Consider the following 19,147-nt stretch of genomic DNA (forward strand, 5'->3'; position numbering starts at 1 on the left):
GAACACGCAATAATAGTAACAGATAAACCAGACTGAACTTCATCTAAAGACAAAGAATCATTTGAACAGCTCTTTAAAAATACCCCAGACTGTCAATACAAACTGTACACAGAGTAGAACCTTCTTGTGTGTAACACTTGACAAGTGAAATGAACTGGAATGCTGAAACATGACACAAGAGAGACTTTATATAGCCTGCATAGCATTAAATAAATATATTAATAAACGGCATTGCTCCAGTTAACCTGAATAACAAGTTCTTATTTCTATGGTAGAGAAATACCAATTTCAAAACAAATTTGGATTTCCATTTTGTAAAGCATTAAAGAACAGAGCTATTATAGCTGGCAACACCAGTGACAGTGTATGCAAAAAGTGAATTAAAATATGTTTAAGAAAGTTCGATGTCAAAGCTTCAGCAGCGAGAAGCACTTGCTACAAAGAAGCATTTGTGGAAAGGCTGCAGGCAAAATGCCTCTTTCTGAGTGTCAACAAAGTACCTTCACTGGTGGACATACCCTGTTATACGTTCTCTTAAACACTCTTTTACACTAAATCACAACTCAAGTGTTTCAACATGAAAAGGAAAAATGGTTTGTTTAAAAGCTGACCTTCCAAATTTTCAATTCTTTCTATGTTGTTCAAAGCTACATTTAAGTATTCCAGCTTCTTCAGCTTGCCCACATTTTCTGTAACAAAACAGATCTATTATTTCAGTTTTATTCACTGGAAAAGGTATTATCATTTTACTTGCTCACTTCAGTGAAACAGTAAAGCAGAAAAATAAGAAGGACAAATCAGAATAGGTAACAGATTACTGAGCATTCATATTTTAGTATTAATAAAAAGACAAAACCAAAAAAGTTTTCTGAAACACCATCTAAAATTAAAAAGTAAAATAAATAAGGTTTTTAACCAATTTTTTAGCACAAATTATAAAGCACATTTATAATGCAAGAGGACCAGCCAAAAAGCACAGTAAAACATTCTATCTGTCATGAAACTCAGAAAGGATCAGGACATACATAGTCAAGCTTTAAAAAGTTAGAGTTTACACTCACTTATATAGAAAAGATTGGCTTTGGTAGTACATATTTAATGTTTAAAGGTCTTTTATCTACAAGGTTAATACAAGACATTTACTCCCTTTGAAAATTTTGCAAATAAGGATTTCTATGGCTTCAGTATGAACAAAACAAAGCCAAACACACCCCTAGTCTGGAATCTAACCTGGATTATTTTCACCATGGACTACTGAAATTATCAGGTTGTGGAGAATTGTATTAGAATGGCTAACATTTCCTCTTTTGAACATAAAAAGGGAATAGGATGTTCATCCCTTCCCAAAATGACTGAAAAATGCCAATACTACTTGGGATACATGACAACAGGTCAGAGACATAAATCTGGGACAAGATACACTATAACTTGTGCTACAGTTCACCAATTTCTCCTCAGTCACTGTATGATTTCAAAGATCTGGCTGGAAAACCTTTCCAGTGAAGTCATAAAGTTTACCTCTAACTCTCATTCACAAGCCACATTAACTGCTGTACAAACTGACCCTGCTCAAAGAAAGAAAGAAATTCAAGCAGAGGGAGCTTCATCTGACCAACACCAACATCTCAGCAGCTGATTTAATTGCCTAGGCTCTTCTATAATCAATAAGGAGAAATAGGCTCTTCAAGGTGCAATTTGTCTTATCTTGAATTGTCTGTCTAGAACCAGTGAACCTGCTCCAAAATACTCCTTTTTTTCATCATGGATTACAAAGGGGGGCTACAGTAACCATCTAAGACAGAAACGTCTAAAAATTTGGTGACATGAGTCCTACCACTTAGTTTGCTGAAACCTTGGAGAGATATTTTCTTCAGAATTCACAAACAGCTGTTGAAATTAATTTCTCAGCAAGACTTATGCTGCTTAGGTTGGCTGTTCATTTTTCTTCCAGCATTTCTGTAACAGCAATGCCCATACACATGAAGATGTGAGAGAAACAAGTGTTGAAGCCAATGGTATCCTGAGGGTTTTCTCCCATTTATAGAAAAGAACCAAGACTCATCCATACAGCAGATACCTACAACTTTCTGTCTAATTAGTAGGTAAGTCTGATCTTAAGGGCTGCATAAAGGTTTACTTTAAGAAGAGAAAAGACACATCCCAACAGACTCAACATAAACCATTTGACTATGATATCTTGAAGCGTGTTTGAAACTGCTGTGTGCTTCAAATGGACATTCTGGATCAGATGAATGGAAATAAAATCTTGTAGGAGATCTCCAAAGAATTTTTCTGTAATTTCTGACTCTACACTCCCTTGAAGTATAGCACAAAAGATTTTTTTTTTGCTATTTCAAAACTATGAGTGTAAAAAGCGTTTAGAAAGAAACATACCTAGAAAATACTCACCAATTTTTTGAATTAGATTATTCTGAAGATAGAGAATTTTTAAATCTCGACACCACTTGTCAAGATACTCTAGTTTTTCTATTTCCTGCTGATGTAAAGAGATTTCTTCCAGTGAAAATATTTCACAGTCATTATGCTCTGCACGTCTTCTAACAAGATCTTCAGTGACTGAAAGAAATATTAGATGTCATATTTACCTTTAGTCATTTTCTGCCATCTGACTTACAAGCAACTTCTAAAATCATTAATATTTTTTGTTCCACCAAACCAAATAGATATCTGGTAGGAACAACAAAAATAAAATCTGCTAGAAAAGACATCAAGTACCAAATGACTTCAGACCAGTCTGCCACGGTAAACATCATTTGTGGAACACACTCACGTCAGCTGTAACATTTAGAAAGATCCATATGAAAACTGCTAATGCGAGTGTGATACAACCCTTCCAGAAATTAATCCAGCATCCACTATTTTCAGCATAGCTTGGGCTGCAGATTGATTCATCTAGACAAAGCAAGGGAGTGTTTTATGTTATTTTATTTCCTGATGCCAGATGTTCACATCACAGATCAGGGCAGTGGGGGAGTAAACTAGCTACAGCTTGTTATCATATTCTTCCACCAGCACAGTGTGCACAGAAATAATCAAGGTATGTGTTGAAAGAGGGCAGATATTTTTTACTTTTTTTATGTTTGAAGCAAAGTCATAACCAATTCATGCTTATAAACGTTTATGCTAGAATGAAATTTAATACTGGGTATTTCTTAGGCACTACAAGCTGAACAGCAGCCAGCATAGGAGTTTCAGTAGCCAAAAAAACACCAGAAGAGATCTAGGTTCAGAATTATCACATAGTAAAATTTAGTGCCATGCAATCTTTCAAACAGTGAAAGGCTCTGTATGATGAAGGTAAAGAAATTCTATGAGAAACAGTGCTACTCTTGAGCTAGATGTTATTACTTCATTTCCAGTCTACAGCACAAAAAATAAGTGCTAGCATTTTCCTCACCTTGACAAGCAGTGACCTACAGTGAAGTACTGATTAAAAAATTAGGGGTTTATCAACTTGGCATAGGTATTTTCATGATTGTTAATACTGAAAAAAAAAAGGCTAACAAGCCTTTCAAAAAGACTCTGAAGAAAAGTAAGTAAAAAGAAAAAATATAGAGATCTGTGAAAACAAATTGCTCCTACCATGAGTTAATTAAAAGTATTCTTCCGTTGCTGGGAACTCATCCAGTTTTATTAGTGGTCCTGGAATGATTGCACATATTCACACAGACTAGTTTGTTACAAGCTAGGTAAACTATGTACCAAACTAAATCCAAACTCACATATGTCAATGCATCTCCTGTATCTAAAACCTTTGGGAAAGGGGTGAAACTGCTTTTTTATATATTACATTATTTACAGATGATCAGTTAAAAGTCCCTTCTGTTCAACAGTTACCTCTACCTCTATGATTCTAACATGATTTAGAGAGTTATATAATGGTGATACTGATACTGATATGAGAGGGGATCTTGTCTGTACATAAAGTATACTGGGAAAGATGTCTTTCTCTTTTTCAATCATTTTGGGCAGGTTTGCTGCATCTGAACAACCACCTTTCCTTCAACAGCCCATTGATTAAGCCTGATTCAATTAATGGAGAGAAAATGAATGGCAATATTGTGACTAAATATTTTAGTCTTCACAGAAAATATTGAAACACTGGCATTAGTACTGAGCTACTTGGTAAATCTGCTAGAAATAAAAAAATAAGTAAAAAATAGACTAAAAAGCCTGCTTATTAACATGTTTGATGGCTGATTTTTCAGTGCCAGTATTTCCAGTGCAAACAGTGGTTTTGAGCAAGAAAACAATATTCTCCAATCTGCATGCATACCCATTGGAGACACCATGCTCTGTACCCTTTATACAAAAAAGTCATACAAACTGTTCCTGACAGTTTTATTACAGCCAGATTTCCCTTTGCTGATGAAAAGAAAATGGAAGTGATTGTTACAGTGTTTATGCAAAAAACCGTCCACTTTCATTACCAGATGGTTTGCAAAGCAGAAACAATCACTCACAATAGAAGCTACAATGGAGCTTTAGAGACCTATTTTGGGGACCTGCTGTACGAAACTGAGTGAATATTTGTCATTTTCTATGCTATCTGGTTCATTTAAGAGGAACGAGGGAAACAAAGTTGCAAGAGAAAACAAATTTTAAATAAAAGCTTTTCCAAGACATTGACAAAACACATTGCAACATTTCTTCCCATTGAGAAGTTCATTAACCAGCTTATGTGTGCAGTAACAAAAGAATGGACCAGTGATGGGAGAGATCACAGCTACTCCCATGCTCCCATGAACACAGGAGGCAATGAGGGATGGCGTCAATCAACTGGAGAGAACCGATCTTGAAGCTCTAACAGCTGGACTTCCAAAAAACCATTGTTTTACTCCAAAAGGAGCAGATACAAACAAAAGCATTCAATAAATGGAAAAAATAAACAGGTAGACAGCTGCAGGTGTATCAAGAATCAGCGGGGGAAAATGCATTTCAAAGAAGTATGCACTTTTAAGGCTCATATTCATGCCATACTGTTGTGGGGATGAAGCCATTCACCTTCAGGCACTGCCTGCTCCATCTGCCAGCTTCATGCAGAGCGAAGGGAGCTCCTTTCCAAAGCACTATTTTACCCAGCAAGGGACTGGCTGTCCAATGACCGTATACAATCTAAATAGATTACAGGGAAAATGGCAGAGGAATGGAATTCCTCAGTGGCTTTTTTCTCCTGAGTGATATGCATGAGCACTCAGTCTTTTAGGTCATACTGCTTTAGCTCTAAAAGATTATGGATTCATAAGTAACGGTGTGGTGTATTTTAACACCACAGGGGTTTTTCATGTGTCTGCATTGGGTACTTTTACCTAAATAAAATAATCTGGGATTGGAAATGTGTAACTGCAAGGACAGGACAGCAGTGCCCAGGCATCAGCCGCCCTGTGAAGCATCTCCCCGCACACCGAGGGATTCCCACTTGGGCCACCCCACTGCCGGGCTGTTTCAGAGGCAAGAGCACGCCTGGGCTGTGCTTGGTGAAACAAAATGGGTCGTTGTTACCAGGGAGAAGGGAAAACACAACGAAGGAAGGTGAGGAGAGCGAGAGGCCGTGGGAGAGAAGGGCTGCCGGGGGAGTACGGGGTTGTCAGGGAAGGAGGCAAGCGTGGGGTTAGGGAGCATGGCGGGCAGGGAGTGGGGCACGTCGTGGACAGGAGGAAAGGTCCCGTGAGGGGAGGAAAGCAGCTGTCTGTGACACTCACTCCGCACCATGACCGCCCCTCTCAGCTTCCCGTCGCCGCCGCCATTACAAGACGCCGCCTCGCTGCCATGGCGACGGGGCCGGGCGGGAGGCGCTGCTGTGAGGTCAGGCCCCGCCGCCCTGCGGCTCGGTCGGGTTTGTGCTCTGTGTGTGCCCGCTGAGGCACTGCTCTGCCTGCCATGAAGTAAGACGGCTTCGCTACGGCGCTTTGACTGCTCCTGACCCCGTGGGCACTCATGCACGAAAGGCCTCCTCCTCACTTAGCTGTGTTTATGACTCAGGGCTCAACTACGCAGGAAGTCAGAAAGCCGAACTTTGAAGCAGGCATTAGTCCTAACCCAGTGGTCTGGAGCCCATGGGGCAAAGCTAGATGCTGAAGTAGAATAATCGCGCTGGCTCCTTGTCCTTAAAACTGCAGGCTCTTCAGGATGAGGTTTATAATCCATGACCTTGATTTTACTGGGACTGATGACACGGTGACAAAGTGTAGCATGCCACCCTTGACCAGGCAGGGTGTTGTGCTAAGACCCTTGGATGCTCCAGATCCAAGACTGTCACCATGATGAGGCTGTGCTGTCTTGTTCCAAACTTCCACTATCCTCAATTCAAAGTCTAAGAGGTCTGCCTGATTGTCTTGTTGCCCTTGAGACACAATGAGCTCCTGATCTCTGACACAGGTACAGAAACAATGTCCTTTTGAGATTCATTTTTCCACATAAGAATTGAGATAAGCCCAGATGTTTTTAGTTTCAGCAGTGTTTTGGATTTTACAGTGTCAGAAGAATTTTCTGTGTAAAATGTGAAAGAATGGTAATTCATAAATCCAGCACACACACACGTGCTTTCAGCATGAAGGCCTATGTGCCTTAAAATGTTTTATGTCTCAAAATGTTTCACTGAACAAAATATTTGAAGCTGCGCAACATCAGCACAATAGACATACACAAAACTTGGTGTGATTCACACTCATGGTGTTGCACAACTTCTCAGGAAAATTTTGCATTCATTTATTTTCAACTTAAACACAAATTTGACATTTGCATGCATTGACCTTGTGTTCATTATTTTCATGCAGTTGCTCTTCAGTCACCCTATGACTACGAGCTTTAAGCAGCACAAGCTCAAGTTCTTGGCATGAAGCAATGTACATTACAGAGGTAATGTAAAGAGCCACATCACAGTCAGGAGGATGGAGTGACATAGAAGACAAAGGGTACCATCCGGCATGCCCTCCCTGAAGGAATTCACTGCACCGCTTTAATACAAGTTTATTTGTTAAATGTGTAAAACAATGCAATAAAATATATTCGTCATGACAAAAATAAGCTTTATAGCATTATTATTACAGTGCGTCAGAAGTACTTTGAGTATGTACTCACTCCATCAGTACATACTCATATAAGGTGCTAAAGACCCAGGAAATTGATATAGAAGGATAAACCTTAGCTATAAAATTGCTTTAGGTCAGAGTCTTGTCTGGTGGAAAGTAACTGACTTGATGCACACTGAGAATCTGAACCTGTGTCTTTCTATTTCCTATTAAAGAATTATTATTGGTTTGTTGTTGTTATTGTTAAGAGTATTATTATTATTACTATTATTACATTCTATGGTAGTAATAGTTACTTTGTAATAAAACAAGGCTTTCATATTCACACCAAAGTACCAATAAATCTTCTCCCAAACAGTACATAACCTACAAGGCAGGACATTAACTCATGAATAACAAATTAATTGAAATATATGCAATTGCTAATAATAGTCTTCATTATTAACACCCTCAAACACAGGAAGAACTCAAACAGAAACAACTTTACTGCTAGGTAAATACCAAAGATAAGCAGCATGAGAAACATAAAAATGAGATAATATAAAATGAAAAATGAAGTGCCAGTTTACTCAGTGTATATTAAAAGGTACAACGAGGTTTACAAAACACTGCAGTTGAATCACAAAAATATATATCAAGAGTAGATTCTGCAGAGCTGGACTAAATGGCCATACCTGTATTCTGTACCAGTGTGGTTTATTCCCTATTATTTAAATTAAAAATGTTAATCTTTGTATGGTTTGGCTTCTATGAGTAATGCTTTCAGGATAAATACAAATCAGACTTGCTCACAGATTAGGAACATTACAAGATTAGGGATGCCATAAATGTTATCATCATGCTTGCTACTGTTGCCTACAACAGGAATATTCCTGCTATAAAGCACTATGTGATATATACTGAAGAATGACCCTGAAATTCAGCTGAACACAGCAACTAATAAGAGAGTATAAGACAAAGTGTGATGACAAAAAAATAATAGTTACATACAGTATGAGTTAACGCACAGGGGGTTATAAACCTATATCTTGAAATTCTTTGTTGTTTTTATTTTTCTAAATAACATCTTATATTAAAGTGGAGTAAGAGTCTAATCACTGGGGACAGAAACATAAAATTCTAGTTGTTTCCTCTGTAAATACGTCAGTTATCGTTAATCAACAATGGTTTTGCTTTGCTGCAATTACATTTCACAATTATCCTAGGTTTGGTACTCTAGTTAACAGAAGCTGCAAATGCTAATTACCTCTGAAAGTCTGGATTTAAACATTTAGGTTAGAAAATGTTCCCTTCAGTTTTTCACCAGACAGACCCTAGTTTCAATTTTTTCATCCAACATGACTGAACATGTTATTATACCTCTTTTCAGACAGACAATACAAGGCTTGCTTTTATGTCCATTGGAATATATGGAAGGGAACTGCCAAAGCCAACCAGGCTGGTAACTGAATAAAACTTTGTTAATTCAACACTAATATATGGAGGACAATAACAATGGTTCACAAGCATCTTATTTTTAACCCTTGAACTCCAATTGCCAAACTGTCCCAGAATTTCCCTCTCTCAGGATCAGAACAATTCTAATTTACAGTTTATATTTATCCATAAACAGATTATAGCAATTCATTTTAGACCAAACTTTTGGCAAGCTGAATCAGCTTTTTCTTCACTAGCTTTCAGTGAACTAGTTTACAGTGAATTCAGGTTTTTCTACTTTTCAGCATAATCACTTTGATGACTGCAGAGTAATTGCAGTCTTAGAACTTTCAGTATGGCATTTAATTTTCCGTCTTATTATTCTAGGAGATTATTTATACACTAAAAATCTTTATAATCCTTTAGTTTTAAAAGTGCATTAAATAATGGACCTATTATAAGTAGCAATAAAATAAGTAATAAAATATGTATACATATTAAACAATGAAATATACTCTCCGTTGCGTCCATCAAGTAAATAAAGAAGCAGAATTATTTAATAGTAACAAAATTATTCAAGAGCATTAACTGAAAATAAATATGAGGATAACTACTATTTTAGTGACATAATACATCAGTTTTATGAAGAAGTATATTCTATCATCACCATTTATTGAAACTATAAAACCTCTTGTTACATCAAATGGTCTGTCTTCACATAAAGTAAATTTAATGCACTGGAAAAAAGTAAATTACTACACAACATTGGTGATTTGGGTGAAATTTCTCTTTTTGAGCTCTTAATGTTGAGCTATTGATGCTATCTTCAAAACATAACCAGCATATATTCACTCTTTGAAAGAGAAATGTGCATTTTAACTTAATTTCAAGTCCCCTTTTTCCTTATGGCATGATTTGTTCAGATTTTTGATGCTAGAGGAACAGTTACAACATGCTGGAGCTTGGCTTAACACAGAGCTGGTCGGACAGTAAGGTTTCTTCCACCAAAACCTTTTATTTGTGCACTTTTACTGCAGAGTTTTCAAACCTCTGCCATTATGCCTGCCAGCCTGATTGTACCCCATGGGCACACCTAGATCTTCCACAGGCAGCATTCCATGTCTGATTTACCAGCTGGGGCTGTACCAGCATGGCTTTGAGCACAGCAGGGGACAAGTAGATTAGAAGCAGCGCTAGTTATAGAATGATTTGGTAAGCAATAGTATCCTCAGACATTATCATCATTTTGTTGTGCAGGAAGATGAAATCCTTCCTGTCCTAGCTAAACTGGCATAGAGGGAGATATTTCAAGAAGCAGATTATTAAAAGCTTGGAGTCACAAGATAGCAGGTTTTGGTTACCCACAGGTTCTATGTGCAATTTAGTCTGCTGTAGCAAAGATCCAAGCTGAAAATTAGAGCTCAGTGTTTCCAAAGTAAATACCTGCAGATCTCATATTTTTGCACGTGAATCCAGGTAATTCAGATTAGTCATTGCTTCTCCGTATTCTGATTCCTGGTTTTCTGAGGAGTGCTTTCCTTCTAGTAATATATCTTTCTTCTTCTTTTTTTCTTTTCTTAATGCTCAGCATAAGGGCCAAAAGGCAGTGCACACAGATGGTATAATAAAGCTTCTGAAACATATTGCCGTGTGTACTGAGCCATTGTCCAAATCTATTATCATTGACAACATGTTGTTACAAGGAATTAATACAGAAAGCATGGGAAGACATCAATTTTTATAAAAAATATGGATTACAAAACACTTTTTACCATTAATTTGTTATCAAAAGGCTTGTAGGACCCCCATGCCTGCAAAGGACTTCATTGACATAAGAGTGATTGTTTCGCATGACTGCTTTCAAATAGCCACTAAGAAATTAAGGCCTCACTCACACTCTGAGCAGAATAAAAGTAAAAACAAAGCTAAAATTAACTGTATTTTGAAGGAAGGACACTAACAATTCTGTTATTTTTTTCCACAGGAACATGTGTAACGATGGCCATAAGGAGGTGTTCAGTGGTTTGATGCTGAACAGCTGAGGAAAATAAATTTGAGGAGGAGGAAAAATGAAAACTGTTAGTGAGCTCATTTCAAAATATACATAAGTAACTACTCTGCTTTTAGGTTTTTATGAAAAGCAAGAGACAAGCATGTTTTGAAACGCTGGAGATCGTGTCTGTCAGTAACCTGTGCCAGTCTGTATTTAGTTTACTCCTGCTAGGCAACAAAACCCAAGTTCTCCATTCCATCCTGTAGTACCTGCTTCACTTAATATTGATGCTGGCTTTCAAAATCAGAGTCACCCTTACATAAACAGTTGCACTGACTTTAAGAAGTGCCATATCTGGTGTCCACTGCTTGGCAGACTGGATGAGTAGGATGTATATTTCATTGTAGGCTTTAGGAAGTCTGCAAAGGGACCAAATGCTGCTTATCATTTGTTGTGGTTTTGTTCTCAGGATGAACGTCCGCCTTCTGAGGGCAGACTGTAAGGTTTCCGCGGTTGTGTCTGCAGCTGTGCAGATGCCCTTAGATCTCAGAAGCTGAACTGCACTCAACAGCAAATTGAAGAACAAGGCTGTTTTATCCACACTCTAAGGAACAAAAACCTGGGCACCGCTCCATTTAGTTCCCTCCTTTCATTTTTATCTTTTCAAAATAAAGAGATAAGGGAAATAACAGAGCCAGGATGGGGATGGACAGCTCCAAGTACAAATAAATCAGCACTCTTGTTTTAAAGGTTCTAAGTTGCACCAAGACTTAGAAATGCATGATAATAAGTGGAGGAGAAAGGTGAGGCTTGGCTGACAAAAAAATAGGGAAAATAAGAATCTATAAGTGTTTTCTAGATATTCTGGGCTGTTACATGTTGATGCTGCTTTACTCCTTCAGTGGAATGGTACCAAGTCACAGCAGTACAGCACCTGGCACTGTTCAGTTTAAACTTGGAAAAAGGAAGCTTGCTTTGCCTGTTGCTAAAAAACGTTTCCTCTGGGCTGAAGCACAGCAGTTGTTTAACAGCTTACACTATTCAGCAACTGTTGTCAAACAATAAAAAATATTTAATCCAAAGAAAATGAAAAAAGAGTTTTAGACAGCAAAGTGGAGTCATTCACAGTGGAAACTGGCAAGTGTCCTGCCACTAAACCTTCTGTTAATGACAAGTCCAAGGAACCTTCCTGGCATGCTTGAACCTCATTTCATAGCAGAGGTCACCCCAAAAAGTATGGAATTATTTCTAAACTTAAACATATACTCACCAATTATTCTTTTCTTCCAATCATTTTCTGTGGGGAAAATAAAAAAAAAAGCATGCATTTTTGATGTCCTGATTTAAACCACAGTTTTATTGTAATGAGGGTTTATGTAGGTCCTGGTTTGCCAAATTTAGTTAAGCTGTAGGACTACTTGTCTGAGCAGGTAGCTTCTCAGTTTTGATGAGCAGAAAAGAGGTATTCTTTGTACACCAGTGACTGAAAAGCTCTCAGAGTGTATTTGTTTTCTTCTTTTGAAGAGCAGCTTTGTTTATGACTCAGGGCTAAACTATTCAGGAAGTCAGAAAAGAGAACTTTCAAGCATGCATTTGCAACACTCTAGTCCTAACCTGTTGGCCTTGATTTCACTGGGACTAATGACAGTGACAAAGTGTAACATACCACCCTTGAGTACCCAGGCTGTTACACTGAGATCATGGATGCTCCAAATCCAAGATTGTCATTGTAATAAGGCTCTCCAAGCTGGACCGTCTTGTTTCAGACTTCCATTACCCTCAATTCAAAGGCTAAGAGGTCTGCCAGCTTGTCTTGTTGCCCTTGGGATATACTGAACTCCTGAACCCTGACACAGTTGCAGAAACAATGTCCTTTTTGAGCTTCACTTTCACCACATAAAAATTCAGATAAGCCCAAATGTTTTTAGTTTCAGCAGCATTTTAGATTTTGCACAGTCCAGAAGAATTTTCTGCTGCATAAAGAGTGAAAGAATGGTAATTCATAAATCCAGCACACACACACATGCTTTCAGCATGGAGGCCTGTGTATGACCTTGCCCATAATATATAATGCAAACCATCTAAATATCTAAGTCTTTTTCTCCAGAAGGATTTAGAAACTACAGCTCTGTTCAAACCTTGGAAATAAACAGTCTGAAACAACAACAGCAGCACCTTTATGCAACTGATCAGACTGACTTACTACTTCACTGTTAAGACATTTATCAGACTACAGTATGTGCCAAAGGCAAAGCTCTGTCCTGAAGCTCATGGAAGACTGGGGTAGTGGGGCCAAGTCATATCAATTCTGTAGTCCCTGGAAAGTGGTGATGGGGCTGTCTTTGCATCTTTATGATATGGCATATTAGGTTTACCTTCCTTTTCTGCTAAGAAATGGGTGTAATTTATTGCACATTATGAAAAGGGAGGTTTTCAAAATAAACAGAAAATTTATATGTATATAAATCAGCAATAGAAAAGCCATATCCTCCACCAGTAACTTCAGACGATGCCTTCTATCTTTTGACATGGAAACAACAGAATGATTCTCTCCTTCCTCTTCTTAACATAAGATTTCTAAATTTCTCTAGTCATCACGTGACACTGCAGCACTTACCAAAACTTAGTTGTTTTGAAAGATGTGTCAAGACTGAAGAACGATGACACAGTGGCATCTTTGGACAAAAGAACTGTGAAATTCAGATGCAAAATCCTTTTATTATAGAAGGCTACACCCTGTCCCCATATGCCCACATACTGCACTTATTAGCATCAACAAGAGCCATGGATATACATCCAAGGATAGCTTTTGGTCCTCAGATGTGACTTAGTAAAATATTGTGTGTTGAATAAAAAGAAACTATGTACTTACAAACTAAAATTATCAGCAGAAAAGTGGCAGACAGTCCTCCTAGAAAATATCTGAGAACATAACAATACCCTTCAAGGTTAGAAAAAAACAAGAGATGCATATTGGATTAATAGAGGTGAAGCCTGTGTGGGAGGAGGAGAGAAGGTTCTTGCTGATGAACCCTCTGAACTCTGGTAGATGAACTACAATGTAAGACTTTAAATTACATCAGCTTTTGAGGATAATATCCTAGAAGGGAAGACATCAGCATTCCCAGACTGAAATACCCATGCTGGTCAGATAGAAAGACATAGATCCATTCTGATTCTTCTCAGCCTTTCAAAACTGCTGGTCCAGGCACACTTGACAAAGTAGTTTCCATGTCTGTGTACATATTTCTTATTTTTGTACATATTTGTATAGCTGAGATTTTTGCCTGCACCAACTATAATGTGAAAATATATTTTCATAATAAGATATATCTAACTTTGAAAATGTGGCCCTTGATTTATCGTTATCCAACAGTTGAAATACAGTAAGCATTTATATCAGAAACAAAAGAAATAAAAGTTACCTTGTACATATTGAAATGATTAAACACGTGATCAGTGCAACCATCTGAGACAGGACACTTTGCACTGTCCTGGATTCTAAAACAAAAGCCAAGAAAATAATCCTCATGAGCTTTCAAGGAAGTAAATGTATGACAGGAGGTGTTTGCAAAGACCTTCAGCCTGTGAGGCCAGTCTCTTCGGTTTCTTTTTAAGAGAATTCGCCTAGAGTGATTCAAAGCAGAAACCTAATTTTCATGCTCTGGGTGTCTCTCAAGAGTCTTTTTCCCCCACAGCCGTAGAGACACTGAGCCCTGCACACTCTCAGAAAACAAGACTTGATGAATAATTGCTCGTTTCAGTTGTTGTTCCCATGCCCTCTCCTCCATTTTCCTCTTCAGCCCCCTTTTTCTTTTTCCATTTATCACTGCAAATAGGAGAGGAAAAGATGTGGGCAGAGGGGGATAAACAGTAAATGACAAATTTTTTTTAATCAGTCATTTTAAATATATGTTTCAGGAAATAAATTCTATTCTGCAAGGGGGGCATGTCAATATTTTTAATGCATTTATAGTTCACTCGGAAAATAAGACATATCAGAATAAGAAAGTAACACACCTGCATTGCTCCAAGTCTCTTCATTTGCATTTATCATAAATGGAGAGCTAGATTTTGATACACAAAATGATTTCTCAGGCTGAAGAAACTTGTCATCTTTGCTGAGAGAGACTCTGTTAGGTGCTGGAGCTTGTTTTTGTGGCACATGGTTGTCATAGCTGTTATATTCAGAAGAAACATTTGAATCACCTACAAAAAGTGTAAATATAACTGAGACTGCACAAAGGAAGAGCTTTGAGACTTGTGTTAATGAATTGCTTTGGGGGAGGTTAATTATTTAAACACAGAGAGGTTCCAAATTGGTAAGGGTCGGGAATTGGATGGTTCAATGTATGCAGGTGAAAATACAGAGAGTAAAGTCAAAACTGAATAAACCATCATATATTAATGACACCAGTATAAACATTACTGTGATGACTTTGGATTCAAATTCAGTCTTAAGAATGTCTTTGGCATCAAGGTCTTTGTGGACTCATACTCTTTCAATGCCAGGAGCTTAATTCACCACTTACAGTTCTGTCTTTCATCTGACCTTTACCTGCACAACTTGGCCGACAACCCCTACAAAACCTATAGAAAGAGACTCCCAAGTCCCACTAAATATAGATTGCAATGTTGTGGCTCGATTACTCAGTGCCTGGTCAGGGCTTACCAGCATCACTCTGACTGGCTTCTAGTTCATTGCATTCATCAGTCCAAGGATCATCTAAATGGGAGGAATCCATTTTGCTGGGGACGGTGCTGCTGAGCCAAGAAGTGGAGGCATTGAGACTGAACAAGCTGGCAAGAGACCGACGGATTTTCTTCCTTCGCCTGAATACACTGGAAAGAAAAGACACATTGTCAAGGAATAGAGTTAAATCATTCTCGTTGAGCAGGGACAGAGCTCTAAAGCTTGCAGGACTGACATGGAGGAACCATGTTCTGAGTGCTGTTCTTGACCCTGGGTATGTCACCAAGAATGACTGCTGCTCAGTGCAGTAATACCAAGGGATGTATTAGCAGCAATATATGGCAATGTATCATGCCATTGCGATACTGGATATTGTGATAACAAATTATACTATAGTTATTGGGCTCTGAACTTTTAGGAGTGATCTCCCACTACCCATAACTTTCACCCTATTATAACCCTTTTGGTGCAGCCTGAATCCATTGTACTTCAACTTTAGATACCTTCCTAAATTGATGTTCTGAAATCAAGAGAAATTTTTCCATGAGGAAGAATTTCAGGACCAGACTTTTTTATTTTTTTGTATATATACACACATATCTACTTTTTTCCTTATTCCTTATCATTGCAACACCTCATTGGCAAAACGAGCTGTAGCTTTCCCTTTTCCTTATTGGACACAACTCCAGTTACAGCAACAATTGTGTACTCAAGAGTTTTTGGATAGTAAGATCAGACATGACTGAAAATCTAGTTATTTCAATCACTGCACTCTCTAAATAAATTGAGATGTTCCCATTAAGAAGCAATGCTGATATTATGCCAACCAAAGTATAGGAAGTCGCACAGATACCTCTAGGTAAGTACAGAGATGTAGAAGCAATTGCCAACATTGAGTAAAAACTGCATATAGTTCACTTACCGAACTAAATTCTCTTTGTATGTAACACTTATCTGGGATGGTGTCAATGTTATGTTGCCCTCTTCATCAGGCAGAAAACTGTCTTCTGTCCAAATGTAATACCCATTAGAAAGCAGTCGAGGGCTGTGGCGACATATGGAAAGGGATCCTGGTGGAGTATTTGTGGAACAATATTCATAAGCAGGGTCATCGTCCGAAAAGGCACAAGCATAACTGAAAAGGAGAAATAAAGTTTCTAATTTAGTGAATGTCTAGACAGAGCAAAACCATGATTTAATAGTAATGAATTTACATTACCAACTGATGGGGGCTGGTAATGACGCAGATTTAGAATATGTGGCTATAATCATATTACTTTTGGACCTAGGGAGTTTCAGACAGCTGGAGTGTGACTGCATCACACTTTCCAGAGCTTCAGATTACTGGAGGGCTTCATGCCAGGTGTAGCATTTCATGTGAGTGTGGAGCCAGCTTGAATGCAGATGTGCATGATGCATTTCTGTGGCAGTGCTCTTGGCCAAGGAGTCCTGCCAGATGAACACCTACTTGGCGTCGACGGAGGTATTCCATTATTTTCCTTCTCTGAGTTACTCTGCATGGCACAAGCCTGAGTGCCTCCAAACCAGGCAGGATATATTCGCTTTTTATAACCTAGTCATACTGAATGAAGACTTAAAGATACATGACTTCATTCTCACAAACCTAGAACACCACACATCTAGAACAACATGAGATAAAGTCTACCCATGGTGATAACTTCATCCAACACTGAAATACAATTGGCTTTGAGATTAAATATATCACAGAAAAATATACTATGTGGTATTTAAAATAGAAATGAGTAGTGACAAAGGTGAAAGAATCTAAACGCTGTGGACGTTTTATTTAGCTCAAGAAAACTGAATTTATGGTTAGTCCTTTCTCCTCAACACCTTTCAGTTCCAAGGGACCACGTAGTGACATCCATGGAAGAAAGTCAGACACTGGATAGATTCAGTGGCTGACATGGGTTTCAGTAGCATGTTTCACTATCCCATATGGCACGTTGCTGAGGGATACCATAATTTCAGTGGACAGAAAAGCAGGTGGAACAGAAATACTCCAAAAACTTGTAATTGCAAAGCCAGTGCTTCCAGTCTCTACAGCAGTAGTTGTCAACTTTCATTTAAAGCAGTAATTAAGTTAACATAAGCACTACAATTCTGAGTGCCCCCAGAGGGATTTTAAAAAATCTACAATGAAATACAAACGAAAATAAATGAGTAAAATTTTCCTAAATACCTTGGAAAAACACGCTGTGAGAGGCTGTGTCTCTGCTCTCCGTTAAACTCTGTTGAACCTGTAGAGGCAAAGGGCAAATAAGAAGGAGTGTTTATCATATCTACTGACAGCTTAAACAGTTGACAGGTCTTCACTGACAGGTACCTTGTGCATATAAAAAGAGATCATAATAGAAGCTAATAAAAGAAAAGGGAAAGATAAAAGGAGATAAAACAGGTGAAAAAGTCATGGAAAAAAATGGTGTTTGTAGGAAACCCATCTTGATGCAGAATCAGAAACAATCTTCATCAGATACTTGTATTCTGCACAGCTCACAACCTTGAGAGAAATAATTATGGCCACAAACACAATAGCTGCAGTAATTTTAATGGTGTTAGGGTCAAAACTAGAACATGTACTGACAATAGATACAGAGTAGAATGGAAGGACCACCATAACCATTACAATATATTTTTCAGCTTAAAATGACAGACATCAGATAACAGGCACTGGAATAAAAACAGTGACACAGGTTTGATAATAATATTGTGACAGGAGACTCAGGAAATAGGATTTGTCTGGATTACCATGGCTCAAGTCTGCAAAGTGCTACCAGATGTTCAGCATCTGACAGAATCAGTCTTATAAAATATGAACAATGGCTATCTATAGGGAAAACTTATGTTATACATGGAAAGACAAAAGGTGTGATCTCTCTTTATGTTATCTTATCTTGCCTCTTCTGTATCTTTAGAGCACCATGTTTAAAACACCATCAGTAAATGACCATCGTGCAGCTATGAGAGATGGGTCCAAGACAATTCTTTTTTTTTATGTTCAGTTATGAACAGAGGCAAAGAAAAGACATGAAAGTCAGTGTTTCCACTTTGGAAATCTTGCCTATGCTCATCTGGAGCTCAGGTGTCAGCCACAACCTGGATGTGAAGGCTAACTGAGCCTTGGGAGCAGGCAGGGTCACCAAAGAAGAGAAGTAAAACCTTCCAGTCCTATTATCCTACTCCCATACAAACTGTTTCTCCTACACTTTGAAAAATGCCAATTAAAAAAATTACCATAAGAAAACTCTGCTCTAACCCTTGCAAAAGCAACTTAAGGAGATAAGAGGAAGAAACTTAGTGGAGGTGCAAACAGATAAGTAACATGGGTCAGAATTCCACATAGCAAGTTGTACAAGAAGCGAGAGTGGTGTCGTGTTTCAGAGACTGACATGTTATAGACCTATATTTTTCCATATGCAATTAGCTCTTGAATTAGATCTCATTTTAGGCAGAATCATGATTCTTAGTTGTGCAAAAACATTCTCAGAACCAATAAATTAATCCAAACTTGAAAAGAAAATACAGAAGAACTTGACAGGTGATTTGCAGATCTGGATATAAACTAAACCCATCAAAATCCTAAATCTTATCAGCCAAACAAGATCCCCCCACAACAGGTTTGGGGTTGTTTTAATCAAAAGCTCTGACAAATGTGCACAAATTTACTTGTTCTTGGTGTTGATGCAACGTGCGATATTCCATACATCTTGAAAGGGACTGTTTCACACACCATGGGATAATCGGTAATACAGATTATCTGTAAAAGAGTTTAAAAAGAAACAGAAGTGTGGTTTATTTTTAATTGATTGAAAATGAGGATGCCTAAGATAGTATCATCAATATATATCACATGATTAGCAAGTTGAAGGAGGTGATCCTGCCCCTCTGCTCTCCTAAGACCTCACTTGGAGTACTGTCTGAAGTTCTGGTGTCTTCAACATAAAAAGGACATGGAACTGTTGGAACAAGTCC

At 38.1% G+C, this 19,147-nt stretch overlaps 1 protein-coding gene across 3 annotated transcripts in view; it reads right to left on the bottom strand.

Moving 5' to 3' along the window:
- Positions 1 to 18,897, bottom strand: part of LOC133223448 (dynein axonemal assembly factor 11-like) — a 44,942-nt gene extending 26,045 nt beyond the window's left edge. The window contains exons 1-6 of one of the 3 annotated variants that reach the window (XM_061374132.1): positions 18,842 to 18,897; positions 17,358 to 17,415; positions 16,077 to 16,289; positions 15,134 to 15,303; positions 2,410 to 2,577; positions 612 to 689 (exon numbers count right to left, since the gene is read on the bottom strand). In XM_061374132.1, coding sequence (XP_061230116.1) covers positions 612 to 689; positions 2,410 to 2,577; positions 15,134 to 15,303; positions 16,077 to 16,289; positions 17,358 to 17,415; positions 18,842 to 18,881 — 727 coding nt within the window. In that variant the 5' untranslated portion in view covers positions 18,882 to 18,897. Of the gene's footprint in view, positions 1 to 611; positions 690 to 2,409; positions 2,578 to 5,025; positions 5,162 to 5,723; positions 5,875 to 15,133; positions 15,304 to 16,076; positions 16,290 to 17,357; positions 17,416 to 18,841 lie in introns of those variants that run through there. The other 2 variants (XM_061374131.1, XM_061374130.1) reach the window with 2 other exon arrangements.
- Positions 18,898 to 19,147: the final 250 nt, after the last annotated feature.

This window comes from Neopsephotus bourkii, unplaced genomic scaffold, assembly GCF_033783945.1.
Source record: "Neopsephotus bourkii isolate Nb327-2 ecotype Australia unplaced genomic scaffold, CSIRO-AGI_Nbou_v1 NB_1637, whole genome shotgun sequence".
NCBI lineage: Eukaryota > Metazoa > Chordata > Aves > Psittaciformes > Psittacidae > Neopsephotus > Neopsephotus bourkii.